General features: G+C 57.2%; 1 protein-coding gene across 1 annotated transcript in view; it reads right to left on the bottom strand.

The window, feature by feature from the left end:
* Cmip (c-Maf inducing protein) overlaps nucleotides 1-19655 on the bottom strand; it is a 193477-nt gene that overhangs the window by 71819 nt on the left and 102003 nt on the right. The window contains exon 2 of the mRNA XM_078032727.1: nucleotides 2648-2773. Within this exon, the coding sequence (XP_077888853.1) occupies nucleotides 2648-2773 (126 nt within the window). The remainder of the gene's footprint in view (nucleotides 1-2647; nucleotides 2774-19655) is intronic.

Raw genomic sequence — 19655 nt, 5'->3', positions numbered from 1 at the left:
GCAGGGAGGAGGGCGACGACAAAAGCCAGGGAGAAGCCACCCCAGGTCCACCTCCCTGGCCCAGTGGAGATGACAGCAAGGGAGGCTGACAGGGTGGGGGCCGCACCCACCTGGGCTCCCCTGGGGATGGGGGGGCCACGCTGCTCCTGCCTAGCTCAGCTCTGCCTCCCTCTCGGGATCCGGGATCCGAGGCGCTGCACGTCTCCCCCTCCCTTTCTCCTGCTCCTCTCCTGCTCCTCCTCTGGCTGTGCCTTCCGCTGGAGCAGGGGCAGTGAGTAGGGGATGCTGGAGCAGCCACAGGCCGCCACTGCCCAGACCAGCCCGTCAGCTCTGCAGGGGGAGCTCTGAGGCGGAGCACTGCCCACTGCAGCCGGCTGAGCGAGTCATCACGGCAGGCCCACGGCCACAGCCTGGTTAAAGGGACACTCCGGCACTAGCAAGACGTGTCTCCCCCACAGCCTCACTGCTCCTCCGTCCCCAGGGTGACAATACTCTGGACTTCCTTGGGGGCAGAGTCATCCTTAACATTCTCGGAAGAGATCCTCCTACGGGTGGAGAAGGGACTCAAGGCCTCCCGTCTCTATTCCAAGAGTCTCCTTCCTGTGGTCACTCCCACTTTCAGCCCCTCTGCCCCACAACCATGCTCACCTACCCAGCGTCCCTTCTACCCTGAAGAGCTTTCAATGGCTCCCTGTTGCTTCCAGGATGTAGTCTGAGGCTCCTTTAGCTGGCAAGGCCTGCAAGATCTAGATGGAGCCACAGGTCCTGAGTCCCCTCCTCTAGTGACAGCAAGTTCCTGGTGTCCCCAGATTGGTGCTTAGCCCCGTGTCCTCTCCACCCAGAGGCGTGCACCCCCCATGCTGGCACATGCCTGTTCATCCCTCTGCACACGGCCGCATGCAGAACCCCTGGGGAAGCTGCTGTGGCACCTCCAAACTGAATGAGTCACTCCATCCTCTGGGCTCCCAGTCCCCTGGGACTTGCCTCGACTTCAGTCCTAACTTCAGTCATGGTCTGCTTATGGCTCTGCCTCCCCAGAGGCCGAAGAGCTCTGCAAGGAGGAGGCCTTCATCCACGCAGGGGGAGCAGCCTCAAAACTGTGAGGGCAGCAGAGGCACTCGGGTGAGACGTCCCTCGGAGTCCCTCCCTCTCAGGTATTACTGCCAGCAGGTCTCCTGCTGCCCTGCCCACCCCCTGCACGGACCCGGCTGAAGCCATCAGACTGGCAAGGAGTGAAAGAGGAGGCAGGGAGGCCAGTGGCAGCAGGGGCCTCTGGGAGGGGCTGAGCTCGTCTCCACACTGAAGACAGGAGAGGAAGGAGGACAGAGGGAGTTCTGCTGGACAGAGGGCGAGCAGAGGGCCTCCAGGAGAAGAGCCACTGAAGCAGGGAGGGTGGGTCCTCCAAGCGACAATAAAGACCTGGCCTTGCCCACACATGTCCAGCTGTTCCACCCACCAGCGTACCTGGCACTCCTCAGAGGCAAACAGGGTGACTCTTGGCCCCAGTGCTGTGACACAATCTAGAGGCCACTGCTGAAGCAGGGAGCCATTCTTTGGGCCAAGAGAAAGTCTCCCCAGAGAATCCAGGTGCGAAAGGCCAGGGCAACCCTCCCTGGCTGGGCATCCGACCTGGTTCCCCAGAACTAGGGGACCCTGATGTGGCGTGTAGCACCCAGGTGTACTGGGTGGCCACTGGCTTTGCTTCCCCTTCTTTCTAGTACCCACACCTCCTGCCTCCACAAGGCCCTGAGGGCTATCAGCCAGAACACACGCTGCCTGTGGTCAAGGGTGGGCAGGGCAGGGTGCTCCCACGGGGCGAAGGCACCACAGCAGGGCCAGTCAGCAGCTTCTCTGAGATTCTACAGAGGTGCTGAGATGAGTGAGACGCTGCCTCACAATAAAACCAGCACCCAGAAGCAGGGCCAGGAGATGGAGGAGCTGTTGAATGTTAATGATGTCATCTGACCCCTGGATCCAGGACCCAGCTATGCTTCAAGTCCTCTCTCGGACTTCCCAGTTATTTTTTAAAATATTTTTTTAGTTGTAGATGGACACAACACCTTTAGTTATTTTTATCTGGTGCTGAGGATAGAACCAGAGCCTCACATGTGCTAGGCAAGCGCTCTGCCACTGAGCCACAACCCCAGCCCCTCCCAGTCATTTTAAAGGTTACAGTACTGCATTCTCTTCTTGCCTTACTACTCTGAATAATGTCTGTCATTTCTAACCAAAGTCCTGATTAGAACATACAGCATGCACATCTGTTTTCTGAGAAGAGGAACCATAATTCCACCGATCTCAAGGATTAGCCAAGGTGAAGTAGAAGTCCCCTCAGTCAATGTACAGCAAAAGGCAGCGCCTGTTGCTCACAGGCTTTTCCCAGCCTTCACAACTGGCCATGTGCCTCGCTTTCCTCATCTGCAAAGCTCGTTTCTCAGGTGTGGGGAACTAATGAGCAACGTGAAGCTCCCGGACAGCAGCAGGCATGCAGCAGGAGCTCAAACCTCCCACATCCCCTCCTCCTTTCCTCCAGTGAGCCCTAGTGGGCACCTTTCTTACACTTGGAGTTAAATCCCTTCCCTCCAGGGGAACGACGGGGCAGCCAGCCGGGCTGAGAGGAACTGCCTGTTCATGCTGTTTATCCTACCTGCAGCAGGACGGTCCCCCCGGGGATTGTGAGCTGTAAACAGTACTTCGGGGCATTCTCCCAGGACAGCAGCTGAACGTCTTCGATGGCGCTGTAGGAGACTGAGTTTTCCATGTACCCAGTTGGCTGCAACAGAAAAAGAGAAGACACACAGGTTACAACTATGTAACGTGTAACAATCATGTAACAGGCATGGCCCCAGCCTGAAGAGGCTCCCGAGAAGTCCCCACTCTGGACACAGCACGGGAGCTGGTGCAGAGGTCCACAGCTCCGGGGCCAAGGGAAGTTCTGTTACTTCTGGCTGGGGAAAGGGGTGCTGTAGAGGAAACCCATCCTGCATTCAGGAAGGCAAGGGCTGGGGATTGCTGCGCCTGGCATCCATGCATGGGCCCAGCCCAGGGCCTAGCTGGAATCCCAGCATCCCTCACCAGCAACCTGCCACTGCCACCCCTCCCAGAAGCAGCAACGGCCTCCCAGAGGTCACCCTGAATTCTGCTCTCAGGTCCCAACATGGCCACCTCATCCTCACGGCTGCTCAACACTGCTCAATGGCTCCCAGCAGCCTGGGTACGGAGTTCACGCCATGCTCCCTGCCCTGGTCTGCCCCACCGGGTCGCACCCTTCCCTGCGCCTTCTTCCTCAGGCCTCACCACACCCTACTCAATCTGCAGTTTACTTGATGTCCGTCCGCCTCTGGCCAGGTGCAGGTCTGTCTTGGCCTGTCTCCCCTGTGCCCGGCCCATGGCAAGGGCTCACCAGTATGTGTTGGAAGACAGAACGAGATGGGCTACTGGGGACAAGGCGGGAGGAAGCATGGGAAAGAGAAGTCCACAGACACTCTCTGCAAGAGGCCCCAGGTGCCAGGACACACATGGCCACCAGGCTCTGGCAGTGTCCCTGTCACTCTGGCCCTGGCATGCCAGAGTACAGGAGAATCAGAGGCAAGCACAGCACAGCTGAGAATCTCGACAGCTAACACCTCCCAGCTCTTGCATGGGCACCACATCTAATCCTCACAAAGACCTCAGGGAGCAGGACCCAGGGCCACCCCTATCACAGGGAAGCAGAAACTGAGGCTCAGGTGGCCCTGTGACTAGCCCAAGGTCACTCAACTAGGAGTGAGTGGCATGACCAGGGGTTCAGATTCTGGAACCCACACTGGCCACCGTGATCCCTGTGAGCTGGCCCCACCGTGAAGACCTGGCCCCCGTGGGTCTTCCCTCCTCGTATCTGTCTGCCTGAGTGGAGACGGGTGGCGCTGGGAGGGGTGGAGGGCTGGTGGCTTGCGCGACCTCACTTCCCCATGATGAGTCCGTAGGCCCAGGACGTCCGAGCAGCTGTCCAGCAGAGTTTTCCCATCCATCCCTCCCTCGCTCTTTTTCTGGTCCAGTAGGTATTTACTGAGTTCTGTCACACTCTAGGGGCCACGCTGAGTGCTAGGGGTCAGCAGTGAGAAAGACAGGAGCCCAGCAGGGCAAAGAAGTGACCAACAAAATAGCCAAATAAATAAATGACTGGAGAGTGGCAGGTGCTGCACAAAGATCCAAATAGGGAGTGGCAACAGGTGGCCGAGAGCCAGGCCCAGTGGGCGGAGATGGAGGACCTCAGAGCAGTGGCCAGCACAAAGCCCAGGAGGGAAGAGCCGGGGGGAGTTTCTGGGGGGGGCAGGGCAGGCCAGGCCACGCCCAGAGGTCCAGCTGGGGCTGGGGCACTATTTCGGGGGACGCAGTGCTTCAGGCAGGGGCTGGAGCCAGATTCAGCAGCATTGGCAGGTCCGCACGCACAGTCCTAGGAGTAGGGTGGCGGTGGAGACAGCGGAGCTCCTGCACTGCTGTGGGGGGCCAGGCTGCTTGGACCCTGCAGGTGTGGGAGGAGGCAGCAGGTTCACCCTGCCCTTCTCACTGGTCATCCCCCATGCTCAGCAAGACCCCTGGGTACCACCCGATGGCTGCTGTGTCCTGACCAAGACGGCTCATAGCAGCACATCCCAAGTCCACGCAGGTGCCCCCCACCCACCACCACCCAGCACACTGCCTGCAGAAGGCGGCGCAGTCTTCCCGCACGCAGGGCAGGGCAGCGAGTGGTCAGTGAAGCCAGTGCAGTGGCTGGCTATGACCGCCTGCCTGACCCTGCCTGGAGTAGTCATGGTGTGTCCCTGCCACAGCTAAGCACCCGGGTCTGACACCCTAACAAAGGAATGAGCATCTTGCTAAAGTGAGGGAAGCCTGTGAGCGTGCCTCTTGTCCTCACCACAACACACCGCATGGTCCAGACCAAGGCGTGTGCAGCCTCAGTTCTTTGGGGCCACCCTTGGGTTTCTAGTCCCCACAGACTTCTGGAGGCCCTGAGAGGCAGCAAGGCCTGATCCCAGCTCCTGGAGGTGAACATGGCTGCTAATGCAACTGGCTGGGAGGGACGGGACCTGGCCACTACAGTCCACCTCTTTCTCATGACCTGCCTGGGCTGTCTGAAAGCAGCCTGGACCAAGAGTTGCAACCAAGGCTTTCTGGGTATAAATAATACATATTGTTTTTAAAATGCAGATTTATTGCCTCCCCATTGTTTGTAGCAGCATTTGGCCACAAGCAGGGTTTTAAAAGAACAAATGAACCTATGTTTGAGCCATCAACTGTGTGTCCTTAAGCAAGTTAGTGCACCTCTCTGAGCCTGGTTCCTCCAATGGTAAGATAAGATTGACTCAATAGACACAATTATGGGAGCATTGAAAAAGATCTCATTTGTCAAGGGCCTAGATAGCATTTGGAACACTGTGAAAACCTCAATAAAAAGAACTATTATGAAAAAGACTAAACTTTATCTCTGGGGTCGTCCTCCCAAAACCCAAGTCTCACCATGAAGAAAACATCAGGCAAACCTCAACTGAAGGACGTTCCTCCAAACACCTGTCCAGGCCTCCCCCAGATCAAGGAAAGCCCTAGCAATGCCCCACTCAGAGGTTCAGGAGGACATGGCTCCCGGGGTCTTATGGGACTCAGGACAGAAAGAGGACATTAGGTGCAAAGGAAGGGAAGCGACAGTGTGGACAGTGCAGTGTGTCCACAGCAGCCCACCCCACCCCCGTCAGCAACAGGGACGCTGGCGCCTCGGGGGCCTGTGTCCTCACCCTTCCTCTGCCATCTCCACTGTCCCTGGACGAAAATCTCACCACAGCACCCCACTGCTGCCGCTTCCCCACCCACCGCCTGGGGCAGGGCCCAAAGGCCCCGGACGCGGCTGCTCTCTGGTCTCGTGGCCACGGTGCTTACCAAGACCCTGGCGCCTTCTTACTGTGGGGACAATCTCAGGGTAACTGTCAAGGCCTGGTGACCAGAGCGTGCTGAGGGGCAGAAGCCAGGGCTGGGGGAGGCTGGAACCTGGCTCCGGGGACACTAGGAGACCCGAGTGCGGGCTGCACGGTGGCGCCATCCTGGGGCCTGCACAACTGTGGGGCGGCCAGCTCACGCAGGGGAGGGACCCCTCGGCTGTGGTGCCGCTCCCCAAGCCTCACACCAAGGGTGGGCTTTCCTGTCCTCGCACGACTACTCCACCTGACTGGAGAGGGAGGCGTGGACACGGCAGGGGACGGCAAGGTGGTGGACGGGAGAGGTTCTCCTGGAGGCCACCTTCTGGACCACGCAGGGCACCTGTGGGTCACCTTCCTGCTGGTGTTTACAGTGACTGTTCACAGAGCCCCAACGAGCGGTGCGTGTGACGGGGGCGCCTCTGCTCGGGTCAGATCACAGGTCACCATCCTCAGCAGCGGGTCCCAGGACGCCCGTTGGTGGAAACCTTTGTCCACCCCTTATCCCCTCCGGCTTCCCGCTCTGGGATAGCGCCCGCTCCGCTTCACGCTGCTCCGAACAGCTCCGCGGCGACATCCTTGCGGAGCGTGTTTTTCTGCCCTATATTTAGGATTATTTCCTTAGGCCAGATTCCCAGAAATGGAATTACTGGGACAAAGGGTAAGAGCGCGTCTCACGCTGCTGCCAAACTGCCCTCATTAGGGAGATGTTTCGAGCCCTGCAGGGCGCCGAGGGCCTGCGTCCCTGGCCACCAGCTCCGCTGGGTGCTGTCCTTCTCCCCAGGTGGACTCGGTGCAAATGCTCAGTAGCTGGGCCTTGACCCCCTGCTCTGGGGGCCGATATGGACTAGGTGTAGGGGTCTTGTGTTTCTGGACCAAGAAAAGAAGGCCTGCCCTCATCCGTTGTCTCGGGCGAGCTGGCAGGAGGGCTCTGACACCTAGATCTGCACCAGGGGGGCGGCAGAGACGTCCTGAGGGCCCCGCGGACCCTCACGGCCTCCAGAGCTGACAGGGTCGGCAGAAATGAGGTGGCCAGCCCCCGTGGGTCCCCACCCTGGACGCCTCCTGCCTTCCCCGAAGCAGCTCCCGCTGGCCCAACCTGCCTGTTTCCACGGGGATTTCTCCAAAGAACGAGCGTGAATCAGTGTGTGCAGCCTCAAGACGAGGCTGGGGCTGACTCAGCTCAGCAGGGCAAGGGCAGGGAGGGGCTCCGGAGGAGGGGAGTCGGTCGGGAAAGTTCCCTCAACCTCCCTGGAGGCTGGGGACGGGGCCCAGTCGGGAAATGGGTTAAAATAGCAGGTTGTCTGTCACAGGGTATCGGTGGCCCACTGGGCAGCCCAAGGCAGGTTGAGCCCTCTCCTGGGTGGAAGTCGCCTGAGTCACAGTGCAGGGGAGACCTGCTGCTCCGCGGGTTCCCTGTGGCACCATCCCGCTGGCACGGGAAACATTTGCTTGGGGCCCGCCCACCAACCAGCCCATCTGACATGTGTCACATCAGACGGTGGGGAGTCCCCAGCCCAGCCGAGAAGGCCCAAGACGAAGGTGCCAATGCACCCTTGCTCTGGCTGTGGCACCGTGAGGGGCCTGGGGAGCGGTGGTCTGCAGTCCTATGGCCAAAGCCGTGACAACCGAGCCAGTTGCCACTCAAGAAGCGAGCAGTGGGGTAGCACCCCGCACGTTTGCCGCGCCATCACCCAGCCAGGTTCTGGGACACTGTCATCTCCCCAAATGGACCCCCACCACCACCCGAACAGCCCCCGCTGCTACCCGCCCATCCTCCATCTCCGCGTGGGGCCAGCGGCAGGCGCCCTGCTCTGGCTGCCTGCCTGATGGCCCGCCCGCCATGGAGTGTTCGGGTGGCTCCGTTCATCTGCCAATGGACGCTCGGGCTGCCTCTACCTCTGCCGCTGCGAAGAGCCGGCTGTGCCCTCTCCAATGTGACCAGAGGACACTGTCCTGCACATGCCACCCCTGTCAGCCCCGCCACATAGACGTGCCAGGCAGCCACCATGGGGCCAGCATCTCCGAGAGCTCCAAGTGTGGCACCTCACTCCGCTTTACAGCAACTCTGGCAAGAAGGGACTGAGGACCGAGAGGTGGTGACATGTCACAGACACCCTGCTTTGAAGAGACAGATGCTGGTTTCAATCTCATGACTCTCAAGGCAGATGATCTGCCAAATTCCTCCAGCAGGAGGCAAGACTTTGTGCCCATGAGTACGCACACCTCTAGGGAGGCATGGCAGGCCATGCAGAAAGGGCTAAGGTCCCCGCCACCTGCCTTCCCACTGCCACCCAGTCTGGCAGGTGACCCTGGTGCCCGGAGCTCAACCTGGCCTAGAGGGCAGAAACCCCAGATGCTCATCCGGGAAAAGCCTGTCAAAATGCTGATGATTTCTTTATTCTCCACAAAGGGCAAACCCACAGCTAAAAGAGGTGGCGGGGGGCAATATGCTGTGGGTGGGCCACCTGGGCCCTAGGCCCAGGACAAGTCTCCCAGATGCCCCTCCCAGGCCCCTCCCCTTGTTCCTGAGGACCAGAGGCGCTGAGTGTGGTCTCCTCTCCTCGTGGCCTCAGGGCGGGGCCAGCCCTGCCCCCATCACTTTAGGTGCCCAGCCTGGACAGCTGCTTGTGGCCACACTCGATGGCCCGGGAGCTGACAGCTTTGTATGTGTTCCGCATAGTTTTCCAGTGATCCTCCAGACACCAGGCGGCCCCTTCCCACGGCCATCAGCTTGCAACCCCGGCCACCCCTGAAAGGCTGCTGCTCCTCTGTGGTAACCTGTGACGCCAGAGAACACAGGCCACCGGAAGTACGCATAAAATGACAAGAAAGAGGCGTCCGACAAAGAAGGCTCTTGGGAGAGGACCACACCCCTTCGGTGTTTTCCTTGGTGACTTCACAGTGCTGCCAAGCACAACTTCCTGCAGTGACAGGGACTCTGGATCTATATTGCCCACCACCGTGGTGCCCATGGGCTCCTGGGCACTTAAAGAGTAGCCGGTGCCACTGAGGGACTGGCCCATGAGTTTTCCTTGATGCCCACTCATTTAAATTCAAGCAGCCACATGTGGTTGGAGTGACCTTCCTGGTCAGCTCAGCTACGAAGGACACTCCACATTTACCTGGTGGGGGTCAGTTTCCAAAATACCTTCATTAATGAGCACATGTCACCCTCACGGCCAGCTGAGGCCAGCATTACTGCTCTTAGTTACACAAACGAGAAACTGAAGTTTAGCATGAACGGGAAATACCCATGTCCTGATCCTCCAGGACACTCCCCATATGGGAGTTGTCCCCTTAGGACTGGAGTCACATAGTCACTCAAAAAGGAGAGGCCTCCCATGTGCAGCCCGAGGCCAGAGTAGGCCAGAGTAGACCAGAGAAAGAGATGTGGCACACACTCATGTCGCCAAGGGAGGTGGAGCCCCTGACACACCCTTCCACGCATCCGAAGTCAGCAGTGGACAAGCCTAAGGCTGTGCGGGAAGTCGGTGTGGTTACGGGGTGTCAGATGCACTGCCCGCCGGGAAGTCCTGGGAGACAGGAGGAGTCGGGGACCCACCCTAGTGTTCACCAGGGATGGTCCAGGACCAGGCAGTGTTCTAGGTCTTGATCCTGGCTGGTGGCCACACAGGCGGGTGTCCACTTTGCACAAACACGTCCAGCACTCCACAGGGGGTGCGCTTTTCTGTGGACATGCTGTTTCGATAAAAAGAGTTTTGTAACAAATCAACAGATGAGTGCACACAAAACATGGCCTACCCACCCCACAGAACATCACCCGCCATCAGCAGGGCTAAGCAGGGACACACGACAGCCGCGAGGAACCTTGAAAACAGGGTGCTGTGTGAAAGAAGCAGCCAACAAAGGCCACCGCCTGTGTGACTCCATCTCTATGAAAGGCCAGAACAGGTGACTCCAGAGACGGGCCGACTGCTGGCAGCCAGGGCAGGGCTGGGGAGGTGGGAATGATCACCCACAGGTGTGGGCCCCTTTGGGGGGAGACAAAAATCTTCTAAAATTAGGTGGTGGAGATGGCTGCACCAGATACCACACGTTGAGATGGGGACTCTCGTGGTGTGTGAACGACATTTCAACCAAGAAAAAGGCGAGTGTGCCCTCCTGCGGCTGAGTGGAGGGAAGGGAACAACCCCACGCTGGGCTCAGAGACCCCGCGACAGGAGACCATGCTACACTATCACCCCATGGCCCCAAGAAGGGGCTGCACAGCCTGGCAGAGGGGACGCGGGCCAGAGACACGTGACCAACGGCAAGCAGACACGTCAGTTCCCGGGGTCCTGGGGTCAGGCCTGAAGGACCCACTGGCCAACGCCGCACCCTCTCAGGCAGGCCTGCTTCCCCCCTCCCTCTCAGCCAAGCCCCCACAGCCCACGCCTCCTCGGGGACCTGAGAAGGGTCTAATGGAGGCCACGGATCACTGGCATGACTGGAAGACAGCGAGGCCTCCTCCCTGCTGCCCGGAGCTCAGCACAGCAGGCTTGGTGCCGGGCCGCAAGGGCAGGCCGCTCAGGGGCTCCACGGAGAGGCACATCGGGGCTCCACAGAGGGAACACTGGGGCTCATTAATCACAGGTCCTGCCATGGCAGAGGCCCCCTTTTATGGCCAATGGCTCAAGGAGTTTAATAATAGATCAAAGGACTGATATTTCCACATATCAGACCCTTCCGATCCCGGTCATCTCTGCAGGCATGTGAAGAATGAAAATCTGGTCCCCAAGGTAAGGCAGTGAGCATCTGGGCCACCAGGCACCTTTGCCGCGGGAGAAGTTGGTGGGGTGGCTCAAAGGTGCTCCGAAGCCAGCAACCTTCCCAACCACCGAGTTCCCGGAGGTTTCTAAGGACGACAGCAGCCAAACTAAATGAATCCTACTCCAAATGCCACAGTGAGCCAAGCTGCTGCGGGCACCACCTGACCAAGCCCTCACGAGGACCCAGAGAAAGTCCTGCAAGGGCTCCTCCTTCAGAGGAAGAAGGGAGGGTCAGAGCCCCTAGGTAAAAGGCCCGGGTCACGGCTGGTCAGTGGAAAGGCCACATAAAAGCCAGGACTGTCTGCTGGGAGGTCATATCCTTAGGCACTGAACCACATCCCTCCAGCTCTGCCACACACAGGCCTGGGAGCTCCGGGATGGCGAGGGGGCCTCATTGTGGGGCTGGAGTACAAAGGTACACCAACCTCATGGAGAGGTGCATGGTGCAGGAGGCACGAAGCGGAGGGAGGGAGGGACACGGTGAGACAGGCTTCTCAGAGGTGACCTTTGAGACCTTACAGGGGGTCACTGGGCATTCTCAAAGGAAAGGGACACTGTGTGGGTCCTGACCTGGGAATGAGAAGATGTCAGGTGACACTAAGTACAAGGAGGCCCAGAAAGGGGTCTGAGAAAGGACAGAGACTAGGGGACAGCTCTCCACTGCCCAAATCTCAAATTTCTGAACTGTCTTATTCTCTATTCCTTCCCTTTGGAAAAATACTTCAAGTTTAAATAGTAAAGTCCATAAAGCATCAAAGTACACACACCTCGCGTGTGCCGCTGGACTTATTCTCACACGCACACCTCGTGCAGCCGCTACCAGGGCGAGTCTGGGGCGGCCCCTTCACTGCAGGAGGCCCCTCAACCTTTCCCTGCCAACCTGCCCAGGGGCCTTGGCAGCCCTGGCCTCTGTGGCCCTGGGTCAGTATCGCGTGTTTCTGAACTTCTCACAAGCGGAGTGACAGCAGATTCCTACCAGCTGGTGTCGAGGGCGTCCCCACGCACCCTACCCACCGGCAGCTCTTCCTTCACCCCACAGACCAGGGTTCCCAGGCCATGTCGTGTGGTCTGTTTATGGACACAGCGGCTGTTCCCTGTCTGGGGTTGCTGTGAACATCCTTGTACGTACTTTAGGGGGAACAAAAGCACTCTTTTGGGTAAAAGCCCAGGAGCAGGATTCCGGGTAACATGCCTGTCCCCTTATGCCCAACACAGTCCCTGGGAATTCCGGGGAAGTTTATAAAAACAAGTGCCATTGCAGGGGCCAGGCCGGCCCGCACAGAGACTTGATCCTCAGGAAGATGAGACTGCTGAGCTCTGGGGTCAGAGCCAGGCTGGCAACGGAGATCAACTTTCTCAAAAGACCAAATGCACCCTTCACAGAGGGGCCTTCTGCGGCCTGCAGCAGAAGGGTCCTGTTCTCAAGCCTGGACGCAGGGCCCCCAGGAGGAGGGGGTGAACATGAACCTTCTGGTGACTTCAGACACATGCTCGTGCCACAGAAGGGTGGTGGCTCCTTCCTCACCACAGCAAGGAGAGCAAATGCCCAAGCGGGAGCTCAGAGCCCAGGGTCATGATAACAGCTGCCTTTTAAATATGATATCTTCTCCGCTTCAGAATCACACGCCCGAGGCCGCACAGGCCTGCATCGCTGCGGTGTTCCGCACGATCTGATGGTGCACTTCCAGAACATCAGCACTGGTTGATGATGAAACCCAGCTGGGGGGAAACTGGCCAATGACAGTCCGCCCTCATGCGCCTGCTCTGGCACCTTGACCTTGGGCACTTGCTCTGTACTGGTGCCAACTATCTGTGTGCCAGGAGCTCCTTAGACCTTTAATGCACCACCTGAGCTCATTCTCACTTTCAGTGACCTGTGACACCATCAAGGACCTTCTTGGGCCAGACACCTTCCCACTGCTCTATGAGATGACACCATTATGATTCTCTCACAGCAAAGGAGACTGAGATGCCGTGAAGAGAACTACCTTTCTCTAAGCCATGCTGCTAGTTATTAATGAAGTCAGGCTCTCAAGCTGCTATGACTCTAAACCAGAGGCCAGCAAACATTCCTACAAAGGGCCAGAGGGTCAATTCTTCAGGCCTTGGGGTCACAAGGTCCCTGTCCTAACTACTTGACAATGAGGCTGCATCATGAAAGCCACACACAATACACAAGTGGCCAGTTGTGTTCCAATAAAACTTCATTTATAAAGACTAGAGGCAGGTGAACTTTGGCCTGGGGACCATAGTTTGTCACTGCCTGCTCCAAACCTGTGTGAGAGAAACACAAACAGGAAGGGACACAGGCGTGCAAGTGAGCATTCAGGAGAGTGCGAGTGCAATGCATTCTCGCTTGCCTTTTCCTAAGGTGACTTCAGCACAAGGCACCAAAAGACGTGTGAGTGGGGGCGTGGTTGGCAGATGGACTTGCTATCTGCTGTGCTCCCCAAGAATGGGGTCCTACTGAGAAGTGCAAAGACCCTCTATCTCCTGAGACATCCCTCCTTCCAAGAACTGGCCTTAGTCCTAGTCCCGAGTTCTGTGGAAGCATAACAAGTTCTGCAGAAATTTCCCAGAGGACGAACTTGGGGGAAAGTTCCCCAGGCCCATCCTTAAACAAAGCCAAATGGGACAGCTGCCAAGAGCCTCTTGGGGAAGCAACCGGTGGAGACCAGCACACCCTGAGCTCAAGCCCCTGGGCAGGCTGAGCCACACTCGGCTCTTGTTGGTTTTTTTGTTTTGTTTTGGGGTACCAGGGATAGAACCCAGGAGTGCTGAACTGCTGAGCCACATCCCAACCCTTTTTATTTTTTGAGACAGGGTCTTGCTAAGTTGTTGAGGCTGACCTTGAACTTTCTCATTGGGCTAATGGGCATGCGTCACATGCCTGGCTCCGCTCTTGTTCTTGACCTCATGGGAACAAGCTGCATGAGTGACACATTGTTCAGAGACCCTCTGGTAGTGTAATGGAAGCTGGGACAGTGATCTCCAACAATGCAGGATTCAAAAAAAAAAAAAAAAAAACAAAACAGAGGCAGGGTGGAAGGAAGGAATGGGAAAGAAGGAAAAAAACCAGAAGGATGTTTTGGTCCAACACGCAGAAGAAAACTGAGACTCAGAGAGGTACAGCGACCCCACAGTCACTTAGTTGCAGGTGCAGAGATGGCAGAGATGGCCTCTTGGAGGGCCGCAGCTCTACCTGGGTGGTGAGCAGACAAGAGCTTCAGAATGACAGCTTGCCAAGCCCCCTGCTGAGGACACTCCTTGGAATTGCTCCCTGGGCCTCCAGTCAGGACACCTGTCCTCCCCTGCATTAAGCCATGACCTTGCCACCTAGACTCGGTGCTTTTCTGAGGACACAGAAGACCCAGGGCAGGCACCAGACTATTATCACTGTGCGATCATAGGTAGACACTGTCCTTTTATTTTTTCACTGAACAGATAAGCTCAGAGGCTGAGTTGCCTCTTCCCTCCATGATAAGTAAAGGGAGGGTGGGAGACTCCAGAGTCTGGAGCATGTGCTTTTCCATGTCTCCTACACAAAGTCCTCTAGTTGCTCTGGTCAATGGCAGTGCATCCACAGGCATGGACACAGAAGGGCCGCAGCCTTGCTTTGTGACTTTCTCGCACCATGCACGCCTACACAGCCCAACAGGGGAGCCCACATGTGCCAGGCACACGCCAGGCTCAGGATCCCACAGTAGGCGAGCTCTGTCCCTGCCCACAGCCACCGCCTGCAGACAGAGGACAAGGCTTGTTTGTGTATGTGTGTGCGCTGTAAAACAGGCAGGTGCTATTGTTAGGAATACAACTTGTAGAAAAGCAAGCCAACGCACTGCATATCAAAATGTCTTGATGGAATTCTTTTGTTTTCTCCAATGGTAATAGCAACAAACACTCCTAGGATCAGAAACCTGACCACCCCTCAGCTCTGCCTCTCAGGGGTTGGGGGTCCTGAGCTAGAGAAGTCTCTGATTCCTCAGTTTTCTCATCTAGGAAGTGGGAATGCTAACAGCCTAAGACAGGGCCATGGCGAGGGCTGAAGGGCGGAGCTCAGCAAATGTGAGCTAGGACTCAAGCACCTGCCCATGTGGAGTCCTTCTGCAAGAGGGGGAAATGGAAAAACAAACCAAAAAACAAGTACAACACACAGGATGCTAAACAGTAAGGAAGAAAACAAACAAAGGAGATAAGAGCAGAGGAGGAGGGCCGGGGGCTCAGTGGTACAGCAACTGCCCAGCATGCCCACGGCCCGGGGTCCAGCCCTAGCACTACAAAGAGAGTGTTGGACATGGTGGCCACAGAAGACAGCCACATAACCGTCACCAGAAAGGAGGGACAATCCTGGAGAAGCCCGTGGAAGCACCACTTGGTATTTCTCAGGGTAAGCACCCTGGCCCTGAGACCACAGCCCTGACAAACCCAACAGGCTCCTTAAAGACAGGGGCGGAATTTACAGAAAAACCTTCTGCTAATGGAAGCAACCCAGCGGACACATCTACCCAAAACCTCTTAGAGAGGGGAGAAGGAAGAAGGATCAGAGATCCCAGAAGATGTGTGCCTCTTCTGGCCAGAAAAACAAGGAGCACAGCAGAAACCGCCTCCCTCCCTTCTGCCACCTCAACAGAGACCTGTGAGCAGCTGCAGGACGCGTGGGAGAGGGTGGGTGTCCCCAGGGATCCTGAGGGTCTCCCTCTGCCTAGTCCCCATGACAGCATTGCACACCCCGCGGGCAGGGCATGCTCTTACACAGACCAGCACGACATTCTCAGCGTTCCCAGGACAGCTGGTGGCGGCCTAAGATGGTGTGCTTGAACAAGTGGGGAGGCCCTGGTCGTTCTTCTCTGGGGTCTTGCCTGGAGGCTGAGGGCGTCCAGCCAAGGGTTGCCAGAAGTGTAGAATTCCACCAGGCTTGTGCACACTAGCTGCTCGTGGACCCTGTGCTCTTCCGAGCAGGCTGGACGCAGGGCCAGGAACACCTCTGAGGCCTGGGCACGCGCTCATTCACCACCAGGAGGGGATCCATGTGCACTCTCTAGAACCACCACAAAAAAATCTGCTCCCCAGGGCAGGTAGGAGAAAGGGACAGGCGCAGTCATGTCTGGAAGGCAGGTGGGGTGGAGGAAGGTTCCGGAATGTGGGAGCCACAGCTCATCCCTGGGTGTTCTCTGGCTGCTACTTCACCTCTGGGAGCTTGGGTTTGGTCACTGGTGACGTGGGAATGAGAACAGTGTTTGGCTTAGGGACTGCTGTGATGGTTCTCACAATCCGTGTTGGCTTGGGTGGCAGAGACTTGCTAGGTGGCTGAGTGAAGGCACAGAAAGGCCAGCCTATGGGCCAAGGCTCCTGTGTGTGACAGGGACATACATCAGTCACCTTGTCCATCCTACTCACACACTCTCCATCTATTAAAATTCTGCCTAGCAAACAAAATAAAAGCAGAGGTGATATTAAAAGTGCTTAACAGCTGACCCAGCACAGGAAGGGACCAATGAGAGAGCAGAGAGTGGTGGAAGCCAGTCCCAGGGTCAGGTGTGTCCAGGACCAGGCCACCGGCAGGGAATTCTCCCGCTCCCTTTTCATGTACAAGAGCCTCTATCCCCCCACGGGGAGCTCAGATCAGCACCTGTAACGTATTACTCAAGCCAATATAACACATTGTGTCAGAAGGCGAAAACCAACCAAGCACACAGATTTTATCTCATGTCTGCTGTTCTTCACACTTTGCAGAACTGGGGAAAGAGCTCACAGGTCCCAGCAGACCTATGTGAACACCTCGGTATTGGAGCATCCGGATTTGGATCCAGTGATCTTTCCTCTTCCAGTTCTCCACCTTACCTCCTTTATCCACTGTTACATAAGCACCCCATGAAAGCTCCTAACTTACCTGCTGAGCAGTCACAACAAGAAAAAAACAGCCCAGAATCTCTCCCCTTAACTGTGCAGTTGTGCATGGAGTCAGATACACCTACGCACTATTGCAATCCTGCGAATGATGTGTGCAGATATGGAGGCAGGGGACTAACTCCACCACGGATCACTCAAGAAGCCTTCGGAGAGCAAGCGAATTGGGCTGTGAAGGATGAACAACCCATCAGGCAGAGGGGCGGGGGTTTGGGAGAGATAAGTCAGAAAAACTGGCTGGATCCGGATTCTGTAGTCTTGAATGGCAGGCTGCAGTGACTGCATTTACACAGTGACTAAGGAACGTGGGGACTCCCAGGGAGTGGATTTTCCTGGTGCACAAGAAACCAAGTAAGCTAACAGGGCATGGTAAAGAGTGCCTCCCGGGACCACACCCAGGGGCTCTGGACTTACATGGCCCCTCGGGCGGGTGAGCTTTGAACCACCACATCCCCTACATCAGCATTGCTCATAGTGACAGAGAACCATCGCCTTAGGGGCAGGGGCAGCACAATGCCGCTACTGGGTTTTTCTTTGGGGAAACTTGGACCAGGGAGTGATTTTCACCCCATCCATAGAAAGCTCCTCTGAACCCTGTGTTTTCAAGAGCCGTGTCCAGTTGCCCCTGCATTCCAGCACCCACCAAGGGGTCCCACCCCGCTCTGAACCGGCCTGGAAAAGCAGATGCTAAAGATGGGGTGAGGGGTAGAGTGATGCCAGTCCCCACAGCAGGTGGTTAGACCCCAGAACACCCCAGGTCCCTTCTGGAGAAGACAGGCACATGCACAGATGAGAGCATGACAAATCTCGGACACCAGCAAGAGGAGCAACAGGTCTGGGTTCAAGGCCAACAGTTTGTTCACCACGGCAAACCTTCCTGCAGTACCTGTGTGCCGTCCTCCAGGTGGGAGGTGCCCCATCAGTACGGGCCAAGGCAGGTGATTCAAGGGGCCGATAAAGACAGCCACCACCACTGCTTCTGCTGAGTTAAATCTTGACAAAGGAGTAGGAGTTCACTGGACCCAGGAGACGAAAGGCATGGGGTGGGCGGGAAGCTGAGTGGTGCTGGGCAGCAGGGAGCGTGGCCGCTCGGCAGGCACAGGAGCAGGCCACAACAAGCATGACTGGCCGGGCCGGCCTAGGGAGGGTGGGAAGGCCAAGCAAGCTCCAAGGTGGCTCTGTCCTGAGGTTGTGGCCAGGCCGAGAGGTGGCCAGGAGGTGTGGGCCCAGCAGCCCAAGCCTCATGGAGGTGTGACAGAATGTCGGAGGTCCAGGGAGGGGCTGGCAGCAGTGTGCCGTGCCACGGGACATCCATTCCCAAATTCTGTGTTTTGACACGACGCTGTGCAAGACGTGAGGCCACATGGGTCTCGTTTACATGACCAGTCCAGATCCAGGGACAGCAAGCAGATGGGTGGCGGTCATGGGGATGGGGAACAGCTGATGGACTTAGGGTTTCCTTTTGAGGGGATGAGAATATTCTGGAACTCCACTCGGTGCTGTTGCATAACATCGTGAATGGACTGAGTGCCAACGAACAGTTCCGTCTTAAAACGGTTTTGACAAGATGTGAATTCTGCCTCAATTTTAAAAATCCAAAATTAATGCCATGAATCTGAGAATGTCACAAACTCAAGGGGGACGCAAAAGAGGTGGGTCCAAAGCCCCTGTTCTTCCTGAATACGGGCCCTGGACAGCTGGAGAAGACGGGGCCTCGGCACCCGAGTCCAGCGGACTCTGCCCACCATCCCCAACACTCCTGCTCAGAGAGACACCCTCTCCTGGACAGACAGTGGGGGAGAACCAGGCTCTCGAGGAGGCCTCACCGGCCAGTTCCAGAACAAAATCGCCTCCCGGCACGTAACCATGTGCTGAAACTCAGAAGACGGACGGTGCCAGGGTGAGGTGTGGGTCTCCCTCGCAGGAGGAGCCAGGTGGGTGCCCCTGCGGGGGACTGCCGTCAGTCGGTGCAAACACACTCCTCACATCACCAGGGCCTCACCCATTTCCACGGCCAGCTCTGTGACCACTCCAGGTGAAGCCAGGGTCTTTCGGACAGGGAGAAGGACGGTCTCACCCATACGCACAAGCACCGCCTTGTACTCAGCTTGAAATAAATAACCTAAAAGCTGGATTAAGAGCCTGTTTCCTGAGCTTCAGACTCACAGTTTATCCAGTCATCAAATATTTATTGAGTGCTTCCTGCGTGACAAGAAGGCCCTGCCAGCGCGGTCTAGGCATCGGGGACACCTCTTCACACAGAACAAGGCTCCTGGCCTTCAAGGTGCGGTTCCAGCAGAGGGCTTGTCGCCCAATGAGTGCCACCTGGTCCCCTGACCCTCCCGGCTGGCTGCTGCCACATCTGCAAGTCACCCACACTCAGGCCACACTTCTCCCTCCAGCTGGACCCAACCTCGAATTCAGCCAGTCGCGGGGGCCACCCCACCGCTCCGCCCCGGCACCCCTCGTGCCCTCCACAGCGCTGTCTGCCCTCGGCTCTAGCTGTCGCCTCTCATCTCCTGGATGCTTCCTGTCTGGACTTCCTGCCTCCAGCCTGGTCCCCTACACTCCTCTCCACAATCTGTGTCAAGGACGGCCTTCAGGGCAACGTTTGCCTGCAGAGGAGACCCCAGCCTCCTGGGCCCCGCGTCAGCAGCCCCCACTGGCTTTCCAGATGTTCAGGCCTCTCCCAAGCCCAGAAATGCCTCTGCAGAGACAGGAGGGAGGATCTGGGTCCAAAGAAAAGACAACGAATCCCTCAAAGGCCTCAACTGGGGTGACAGTGAAAAGAAGGACAAGGACACAGTCCGCTGGACTTGGTTCCTCTGTTCCCCCTCTTCCACCTGACGTACAGGATCCAGAGAACCTGTGCTGGCTGCTAGTCCTCCCTCTTCCCGGAGAGAAGTATTCTCAAGCATGTATTAAAAGCAAAATCAGGTGTGAAGGAGAAAGAATTCAGGTTTTGCCTAGGACAGTTGCTCAGCAGGTGACAAGACAAGACTGTGGTCAAGCCCATGCAGGCTGAAGG

The sequence above is a fragment of the Ictidomys tridecemlineatus genome, chromosome 15 (genome assembly GCF_052094955.1).
Source record: "Ictidomys tridecemlineatus isolate mIctTri1 chromosome 15, mIctTri1.hap1, whole genome shotgun sequence".
NCBI lineage: Eukaryota > Metazoa > Chordata > Mammalia > Rodentia > Sciuridae > Ictidomys > Ictidomys tridecemlineatus.
The sequence above is the reverse complement of the archived record's forward strand: the minus strand, read 5'-3'. Positions and strand labels throughout refer to the sequence as shown.